Raw genomic sequence first — 9812 nt, 5'->3', positions numbered from 1 at the left:
TGGGGTGTGGGGGACCTGGGGCGGCAGCGGAGCCGTCGCACTGGGTGCTTCTGGAGGTGCCGCTTGGTGCTTCGCTCCTGGCCCTTCCCCTGCCGCGGTCAGGTGCCAGCGGGGGGTGAGGGGGTCTGGGGGAGGTCAGGGAATGGGCTGGTGGGGAGCTTTCCTGGAGGACCCTGAGACCAGCTGGGTAATAAAGCTGAGGTGGAATGACCTTGTAAGTTGGGAGTCAGCCTTGAAGGGCTGTCTGAAAGGTGTGATAAGGGCTGGGGCATTGTAAAGAGGACGGAGCTGTTGAGCTGTGCAGCACAGCAAGTGGGAGCTGTCAGTCGGAGTCTCTGGGACAAACAGGAGGTCCTTCTCTGTATGGGCATTTGCCATGTAGATCTCTTTGAAAAGAGATTGTGGATGTCAGAAGGTTACATGGATTTAAAAAATAGACTGCTTCTGTAGGGTTATGAATGCAATGGAAGTATTTGTGGAACTGGAAATGGTTAAAAGTCAGGAGAATATTGGAGGGATATGTTGATGTCCTTATCTTGTTGTTACCCTTCCAGGGAGGCTGTTTATGGTCACACATTTTTAAGTTAAGCCACATCAGGAGTGTGGATGCAGTCTCTCATCTCTGCAAAGGATGCAGTTCCCCTTGAGTTTCATCCTAGGGAAACCATGTTCCTCATGACGGTATGTTGTTGAACTTGGTTGGAGCTGGTACAGCCATTCTCATGAAACTTGGCTTTCCATCAGCTTTGTGCAGATGAAGCTGTACCTGAAATACCGTGCTGGAGAGTACAAGAGGCCTAGGGCATGATCCACCAGTGCAGCTGGAGAGAGCTGGGCTTCTTTGTACAGCAAGGGGCCACCTAGTAGCAGTCTACAACTACTGGAAGGGCAGTTACAGAAGACAAGAGAGTGCTCTTAAGCATCATACAGTGAAAAGAGACAGAGGTAATAGAGGCTGCAGAGGTTCAGGCTGGGCTGGGAAAGTTTTCTGGGATTTTTCACTGAAACTGGTTCTGTGCTTGAAAATAGTGTAAGTGGGGGAGAGCATTTAGTGTTAATTACTTAAGGATTCTGTGTCCTGACTTGTGGCTTGAATACAGTACTGTCTGTAGTAAGTATTTAAACCTTATTAACTATGAAATGTCCATCAGTGATGTGTAAAGGCCCAGAATTGTAATGTGTGACAGTTGTCTCTTGCCTGTCTTTTCAATTTGGGGATTATGTGTTCAGGGCTCAGATTTTGTTCTCTTTAATATTCTTGGTACTGTCAGACTTCTGCTGCTGTGAAAAGGCTCTACAGGGCAAAATAGGTGGAGTCTTTTGGTGTCTAACAAAGATTTGTTTCATTAAATAGCCACATACTGCTTAAAAGTATTTGTTAGAGTTGCAGGAAAGCAGTTGAAAGATACTTTTTAAAGCAGGGCTGACAGTAGTACCAGGTCGGGTTTTTGTGACTGTCTCGCCAAGTTTTGCAAACCTCCAAGGAAGGGGATCCCTTCCCATGTCTCTGGTGACCTCTTCCAGGGCTGCACCATTCTGCTGGGGAAGCTCTTCCTAACATCCAGCCCAAATCTCCTGCATCCTCCTAACATCTGACCCAATCCACAGAGCTTCTTGGGGCCGTGTGTCTCCTTTTGTAGCCTGGCACATTGTTTGCCTTACTGAGGATGAGAATGCCCTGTTGCACATTCAGGATGGTTTCTGTGGTAACCCTGGGATCTTTTCAGCAGAGCTACTTCTCAGTTGATTGCTTCTTTGTACTGATGCAGGGAGTTACTGTGACCCAAATGCTGAACTTTGTACTTTGTCAAAGTAAACATGCCATGCTTTTAACATGGCACCTGTAGGACTTGGTCTGTGGCTGTGTTGCCCAAGTTGTATTTTCAAAGACTTAAATTTTCTCTTTGGAATATGAATGATTGTTGTTGCTTTGTGTAGTTTGAAGTAGTGGTGCTGGAAAGCTCATATATGGGCTGTTGTCTTCCATGCATTCACCTTGGGCATGCTAGTCCCTACATGTGTCCTTTCAGTGACCTTCCCCAGCTGCTTAGGAGCTTCACCAACAAAGCTTGGATCACTGATAGAACCTCAATACAGGTGAGGATCTGGTCTGAGGTGGTGGTATATTTCTTCTTTCTACTCTCATTGTAGAAGAGTTGCAGGCTGTCCTCCTGCTTTCCCGGAAGGATGATGTGGCCTAATTCATTGCCATGGCCTGGCTCCTCTGCAACAGTGCAGCCTTGTTGGCCTGTATGCTGAAGCTGCTTTTCCTGTTGCCCTTTTCACAGTGTGTAGGTTGGCTCTCCTCTTGGCAGTACCTTGCCAAGCCCAGTGCTTTGGCCTGGGGAGTGATGGAGTACTGCCCTGGAAGAGGAATAGTGTGGCAGCAGCTTTGAGTAAGGCACCTTGCAGAGAGGATGTGGATTGCTCTTCTGGCAGCTGTATATCTGAATACACAGCTTAGATGGATGGGGAGCTGAAAAACAACAGCTCTCAGCTGTTCAGTGTTGTGGCTGAGAAGAGGTGATGGGGTTTTTTTTTTTTGGCAAACACAGATTTTAATTTCTTGGGATTCCCAAAGAAATTGAAAGGACTGTGCTTCTGCTTTCCTGCATTGGCTACTGATGCAGACTAGGCAGTTCCAGGTCCTGCTTATCCTGGAATGTCAGGGGACAAATTAATTGTCTGAACATAGTGAAATGTGACTGTTATTCAAAACTGCCCTATATGCATGCTCTTCTAGAATGTGTTTAACTCTGACACTCAAAACTAAAGTTAAATATAAAATGCCACAGATGGACAAGGAGTTTAGAGATAGTTCTGTTGTGGTTTGGCTTTTAATATTCAAAACCCTATGCTGAAATATTAAGGAAGCTGCGTTTATGCTCTGGGCATCAAAGGAAACTTGGGAATCCATAAATTAGTATGAAAGGATCCTTTTGCTGACATGGATGGTTTTCTACATAGCTTAAGAGGTAGAGTTTTGTCCAGTGATGAAGTGATACTAAGGGTTTCGTTAAGTGAAGGATTTCTTACAGAATGGCAAAGTTCCCTAAAGTGATCAGGAGAATACTTTTTCTGGTTTTATGTATATTAAACAAAATGGCCCTGGATCTTGCAGAAGGTTTTGCTCCCTCTGGTGGCTGTGCTTATGTGGCTCCTTGGGCTGGAGTTCTGCGGGTGGAGTTCTTTCTGGACATTTAAGCCAGTGACAGGTATGATAGGGTTTTTAAATCTTCTGTGTTGTGAAGAGAGGAGTTGGATTTGGAAGAGTTGATCAAACTTTTCCTGTCTGGTTGAGGATCTGAACAAGGAAGAATGAGTTTGAAAAAAATGACAATGCCCAAAAAGGGTTGTTTTAGGTGGAGGTGGATGATGCCTGAAAGAGGCTTTTGTGTTCTGCTGTATTTTGTGCCAAATGCCCCTAACACCAAGACAATAAGGCCAATGTTTTAATAGCTTTGCAGTATGGGAGTTCAAGCTGTGTGTGCTGAATGTTTTCTAAACAAGGAAACTGCTGTTTCTGCTGAGTGATCCATTTTTTTTCTCCACACAGCGTGAGTGCATCTCAGTCCATGTTGGTCAAGCTGGTGTGCAGATCGGCAATGCGTGCTGGGAGCTCTACTGCCTGGAGCATGGCATCCAGCCCAATGGTACCATGCCAAGTGATAAAACCATCGGTGGAGGTGATGATTCCTTTAACACATTCTTCAGTGAGACCAGTGCAGGAAAACATGTCCCTCGTGCTGTGTTTGTGGACCTTGAACCAGCAGTTATAGGTAAATAGTGACCTGTGCAATGTTGTAAGATTTGATTTAACTTCCACGTTTTTTGACGAAGGGATCCACTTCTCTAGTCCTGCAAAATGTTTTGGGGCTTTACATTTTCACTATGTAAACCTTGCCTACATCTTCCTAGTGATGGAAAATACTTGTCTTTATGTTCATTGGCACTGGCAAATGTGTGCTCTAGAGCTCTAAAGAATTTAAATATTGCCTTCCTTCAGCATGGGGAGTTAAATGGAACTTTGGAACATGCCTCATGCTTTTGCTATGCAAGGAACTAGTTATAACATCTTGAAACAATATGGCATAATGTGTAGAGCAGTCAATAGGAATCTTTTAAAAAGATGTGCTATGTATCACAGAGATTTCTTTTTGTACATTGGAATGGTTCCTGTGCTTTCCCAAAACAATCTTCTACTCTCTAGCTTGAATAGTGCTTGCAGAAATTGGTATCAACCACTAGCCTAGATTTAGGGACTTCCAAACATGCACTTGAACTTCCTGTTGCCTTATCTTTGAATAACAATCCACTCTTATCCTGAAAATCAGTTGTATCCCAAGCCCTGGCAACACCAGCTCTTAGTGTTCAGATGTCATCTCATGCATCAGCCACTGACCAATTCCACATTCTGTGGAATTAGCTATACTGCCAGCCCCAGTTTCACAAGACCCTTGTTCCTTGTGTCATGAACCTTGTTTTTGCTCTCACTAATGTGTGTGCCTGAAATAACTCTCCTGGAGCTGGCTTTGTGGCTGTCTTGCCTTAAGTAGGGATTTGGGGTTCTCATAGAAGGTCTGTGTTGCCTGTGCTTGTGCATTTGCTGTGTTTATCTTTCTGCAATAGAGAACTGGGAAGGGGGGATGAGTGAATAGGCTTAGGCTACTCCTGCATACCCAAACTGTGAGTTTCTGGTAACTTATCTTCACTGTAACACCCCAAACTACTTTCTGTGGCTAATACAGTAGGTTGAATTTCTGCAGGAGAGCAGAAGGCTGCTGGGCAGGTCAAGGGTGGGAGTGCTGGACTGATAACTTTGAAATGAGCCAAAGCACACTTGGCCATGCTCTAATATTCCCAGGAGCTGTTGCAGGTCTGGCTTTCTGTTTTCTTGAGCCCCATGCCTGTTGGTGTTGCTTCCTCTGCTGCTGGCCAGGTGGTGGCTCTCAGCAACTGGAAAAGGCTGAGAAATGAGGTGAGGGAGAGCAGGTGGCAAAGCTCTCACTGTGCCTCTGGGGGTGAGTAGCTGGTGAGTCTTGGGACAAATGGTAGAAGGTAGTGTCTGGCACTTGTTAATGATGCAAGTGTAGCATGGGGAGGTGGGCGAAAGGCTGCCTTATGAAATACTTGGTAATACAAAAAAAGTTAGGGGTTTGTTTTAAAAGGTTCCATCATGCACCTTTCTAGGGACTAGCCTTCTTTATTCCTGCCCTGCTTATTGATCTAGTTTCCTGGGCAGCATGTCCCTCTGCACTGTGTTTATTAAAACATCTACTGTGCATACAGCAACTCTTATCTGCCATGTGTCTACACCAGGGTTTTCTGGAGCTTCTGGATCAGTGCTACTCTTAGTGAAAGCAGTAGGACTGTCATACATGTACACCGGCTCTGTGGATGTACTACAATATCAGCAAACTTTCCACCAAGAAATAGGGCAGTAACATGTCTGGGAATTCAACACAAATGTCTTCAAAAAAAAATCTACCCTAGATACTTAAAAAACATGAAGGATAGCGTGTCCAGGGGAAAGCTTCGTTTAGCTGTCCTCTAAATTCTTCAGCACACTTTCATAGCCCAATGACTGACCTTAACTCTAAGTTTTGTTACTTCCCCAGGACCATCTGGACTCACGTTGCCTCTACCAGCTATGTTTTTCATTTTCTATATTTTTCCCTTTTACCTATATTTGTCCTTTATAACTTGGAGTGGTAATGCAGAAAGTCTTAGAAACATATGTATATTGAATGGTAGACTTCTCCAAATTGTTTTTATTTTGATGCAGTTTGGAAATACTTTAGGGTATTAGATTGCAAACTACAGTGGTAGCTGGTCAGGCTAAACTGGTTCAAATAGTAACTGTATTTTTAAATCTTGAATTCTACTTATCTTTGTCTTGCTTGCTCTTTTTCAGATTAAAAAGTATATGCAAACAGGCAATTCATCTGTAGTTATTAAAGCTCTTTGCTTTCCACCTGATTTTAATTAAAGGATGCAGTACTGCATTAGCATACCATCAAGGTGTGCCATCAAGGATGGCTTGAGCTAAACCAGAGACAAAGCTATGATGAATGTCTTTGTACCTTTGTGGTAGGACAGAGCTTTAGCCTGCTAGACGTAAGTGCCTATTTCTGATAACTAGTGGAGATAACTCTAAATTGTTTTCCAAATATGTAGCTGGTGGGGGGTGCTGTATGTTCGTTTGTGCGGTTCCTTTATAATGCAGCCATTCGTGCTGGAGCTTACAGCTCAGTATTTGAATAACTGAGTATCTGTCCAAGAGCATCTCCTGTTCCTTTTGAAAATTATACTCTACCCTTGGCATAAAGTACAATTAAGGGAAAGAAGGGGACAAGCAAGCAGTCAGTAGGCTCTGACTGCCCCCAGCTGCTGAAGCAATAAGGCAACATCCTGGAGGGTGTGGAAAATAAGGAGGAAAAGCAATATTTCAGATGCTGACCTGCAGAGTGGGCCTTAAGCTGTTTTAAACTGTGGAAGAGTGATTCTGCTGCTACAGTCCGCTTTTAAATTGCTCTGGCAAGCCAAGAACTTACTGTATGTGTAAAATGGGACAGTTTCTTAAACAGTAATTTCATTTTTCTTGGGCATTCAGCATTTAGACTGTACTAAGTATTGTGTCACCTACTGATAGGTAGAAATCAAGCTGCTTTTTATCTGCAAGGGTTTAGGTACCTTATTCTGGATACCCTCAGAAGTCTGAAAAACCTGGTCTACATAGAAAGCTAACTTACAAATAACTCATCTTGTCTCCCCAGATGAAGTTAGGAATGGGACATACAAGCAACTCTTTCATCCTGAACAACTGATATCTGGTAAAGAAGACGCTGCAAATAACTATGCTCGAGGTCATTACACAGTTGGGAAAGAGATCATTGATCTAGTTCTAGAGCGTATCAGGAAACTGGTAAGACTTTCCTTCACTGAAGGCTCTTAATCATCTTTATCCTGTTTTACAGGATTTGGAAATCAGGTTATCAAAAAATAGACCTATAAATTGTGTTTTAATTTATTCCATAGTAGGAGAATCTGTGGACTTAGTCTACATCTGGTTTTGTTCTTAGCCAGCTGAGAATGGTTGGATTATTCCTGTTGGATATGACTTTCAAGTGGCCTAAAATGCTGATGATGCACCCAAAACTTCATAGCTTGATGTTCAACTTCAGAAAGCCAGGACTAAGAATTTTGATTTGCATAGCTCCTGCTGGAACAGGATTGGTCTCTGGCTGGGGCTTTTGCAAGGAAGTTTAAATAGGAGTGTTTGTTTCGGTGGTTTAGACTTTAGTTTGCATTTCCTGCTGTTATAATTTCTGAATTAATTTTACTGTAACAACAGTAGAAAAGGAATAAATGTAAGTTAGGATGTTTCAGGCTCCCCCATACTTTGATCAAATTTATGAAGATGTCAGCTTAGAAGGTTTGAGTTCCCTTTTTAGGGCTGCTAAGCATGTACATTACCAAATCTGTGTCACAAAGGTAAGGAATCCTCATTGCACAAAAATCCAGGGTATCTCTCTGGTGCTTTAATATGGAATGCTAAATGAGTCTTACTGAAGAGTGAAAAGTACACCTTCTACAGATCAAAACGGGTATTATTCTCAACACTTGGCTGCCACCCTCTTTAAGTAAAGCTAAGATAAGTTTGCAGCAGGCTGTACTTTGACCTGAAAAATATGGTCATAATTTCTTTTTACAAGCTGTTGGAAGTCCCTGTGAGTCCTGGGAAGCCAGCTAAACATCATGGGGCACTTCTTTCTGAGGACAAGGCAGTCTAATTTCTTCATCCGAGAAGGCTGAACTGGAATGGCAGTGTAATGCATTTTGACAGTTCACTTCTCTGAACTGAGTTACAGGCTTGCAACTCTTAGAGGATTATAGCAGTAGTTCTGGAGCAGGGGATTGCTCCATTTTTGCGCAGGTAGAGAATGTCAAATCAGTATAAAGGATAGATGGTCTGTAGCTCTTTAAATATTATTGCTTTTCTTGGTTAATGTTAATGGCCTTGGCCTGAGAATTGAGGGTAGGGGAAGTTTTGAGGTAGTAATTTGAAGTGGAGAGGCCACCATCCAATATGTAGGGGGCTTAAAACAGCCAATAATACAATGGTTTTTTTATGGGGCAGTTCCTTATTATTGGTGGATGAATCAAATTCAATTTAGCTTTCCTGAAGCTTGAACAGTTGGGGTGTGTCAGAATTCAGAGTTTTCTGTCTTGAGCTTGTTTTGGAATTCTTAATGTCTACACGATTGCTTTAACACATGTATCTTCTCTTGCAGTCTGATCAATGCACTGGCTTGCAGGGTTTCCTGATTTTCCACAGCTTTGGGGGAGGCACTGGCTCAGGTTTTACTTCTCTGCTGATGGAACGCCTGTCAGTTGACTATGGGAAAAAATCAAAATTGGAATTTGCCATCTACCCTGCACCACAGGTCTCAACAGCTGTTGTTGAGCCATACAACTCCATCCTGACTACCCACACCACTCTGGAGCATTCCGACTGTGCCTTTATGGTTGACAATGAGGCCATCTATGACATTTGCCGTAGGAATCTGGACATTGAACGCCCGACCTACACCAATCTCAATCGCCTCATTGGTCAGATAGTCTCTTCCATTACTGCTTCCCTCAGATTTGATGGTGCCTTAAGTGTGGATCTTACTGAATTTCAAACTAACTTGGTGCCTTACCCTCGTATCCACTTCCCATTGGTAACATACTCCCCGATTATTTCGGCAGAGAAAGCCTATCATGAGCAGCTCTCTGTGTCCGAGATAACTAATGCTTGCTTTGAGCCATCCAATCAGATGGTGAAGTGTGACCCTCGCCATGGCAAGTACATGGCCTGTTGTATGCTGTATCGTGGGGATGTTGTCCCCAAGGATGTCAATGCTGCTATTGCTGCTATCAAAACCAAGCGCACAATCCAGTTTGTGGACTGGTGCCCTACTGGTTTTAAGGCAAGTCTCGTTACATCATGATTTTTTTAACAGATTTCTTATTCACTGTCATGGGCTTATGAAGTGTATTTTCTCATTAAGATGTTCTGTTGGTACCTGATTTGTATTTTGAGAAAGGAAGGCTTAAGTTCTTAGAGCTGTTTTCTCGGGTGTGAAACATTTTATTCAACTACTGTCTGACTACTTTGTAGTGCTTGACAGTGATTATAATCAGAAACTCATGGTCTCTTCTGCTTTCCACATAGGTTGGCATCAATTACCAGCCACCAACAGTGGTTCCTGGCGGTGACCTGGCCAAAGTCCAGCGGGCGGTGTGCATGCTGAGCAACACTACGGCCATTGCAGAGGCATGGGCTCGTCTAGACCACAAGTTTGACCTGATGTATGCCAAACGTGCCTTTGTTCACTGGTATGTTGGAGAAGGGATGGAGGAAGGAGAGTTCTCAGAGGCTCGGGAAGATTTGGCTGCACTTGAGAAAGATTATGAAGAAGTGGGCACAGATTCAATGGATGGAGAAGATGAAGGTGAAGAATATTAAATACGACAAGTGAATTGCAAGTCTTTGCCATTTTACTGCCTCTTCAGTAGCAGTGTAAATCATGTTAAATAATCAGAATAAACTTCTTTGAGACATTTGGTAGTGTCCAAACACTATGTACTTTCATTAACTCTATGCAAGTAGTCAGTAGTCCAGGAGACAGAATTTCTTTCTGAGAAAGATAGCCAAATGAAATAATCATGCTATAGTTAGATGAGTTCTTGTCCTTAAGGTATTGCTATTTCAAGAGCTAATGGTGTGTATTTTCCCCCAGAATACAAGACTACAATGTGCTTGA

The 9812-nt window shown here is 43.1% G+C and overlaps 1 protein-coding gene across 2 annotated transcripts; it reads left to right on the top strand.

Moving 5' to 3' along the window:
• Positions 1 to 651: 651 nt before the first annotated feature.
• LOC104122004 (tubulin alpha-8 chain) lies at positions 652 to 9609 on the top strand. 2 transcript variants are annotated; one of them, XM_035889707.1, is made up of 5 exons: positions 652 to 681; positions 3557 to 3779; positions 6777 to 6925; positions 8295 to 8975; positions 9221 to 9609. In XM_035889707.1, the coding sequence occupies exons 1-5, from the start codon at positions 667 to 669 to the stop codon at positions 9512 to 9514; spliced, it is 1362 nt and encodes a 453-aa protein (XP_035745600.1). In that variant the 5' UTR covers positions 652 to 666; the 3' UTR covers positions 9515 to 9609. The 2 variants fall into 2 exon arrangements, with proteins under 2 accessions (XP_035745600.1, XP_035745601.1); XM_035889708.1 differs by lacking the exon at positions 652 to 681 and adding an exon at positions 2921 to 3215.
• The last annotated feature ends 203 nt before the right edge of the window (positions 9610 to 9812 follow it).

This window comes from Egretta garzetta, unplaced genomic scaffold, assembly GCF_000687185.1.
Source record: "Egretta garzetta isolate BGI_Z169 unplaced genomic scaffold, ASM68718v1 scaffold202, whole genome shotgun sequence".
NCBI classification, from domain to species: Eukaryota; Metazoa; Chordata; class Aves; order Pelecaniformes; family Ardeidae; genus Egretta; species Egretta garzetta.
This window is presented reverse-complemented; position numbering and strand designations above follow the sequence as displayed.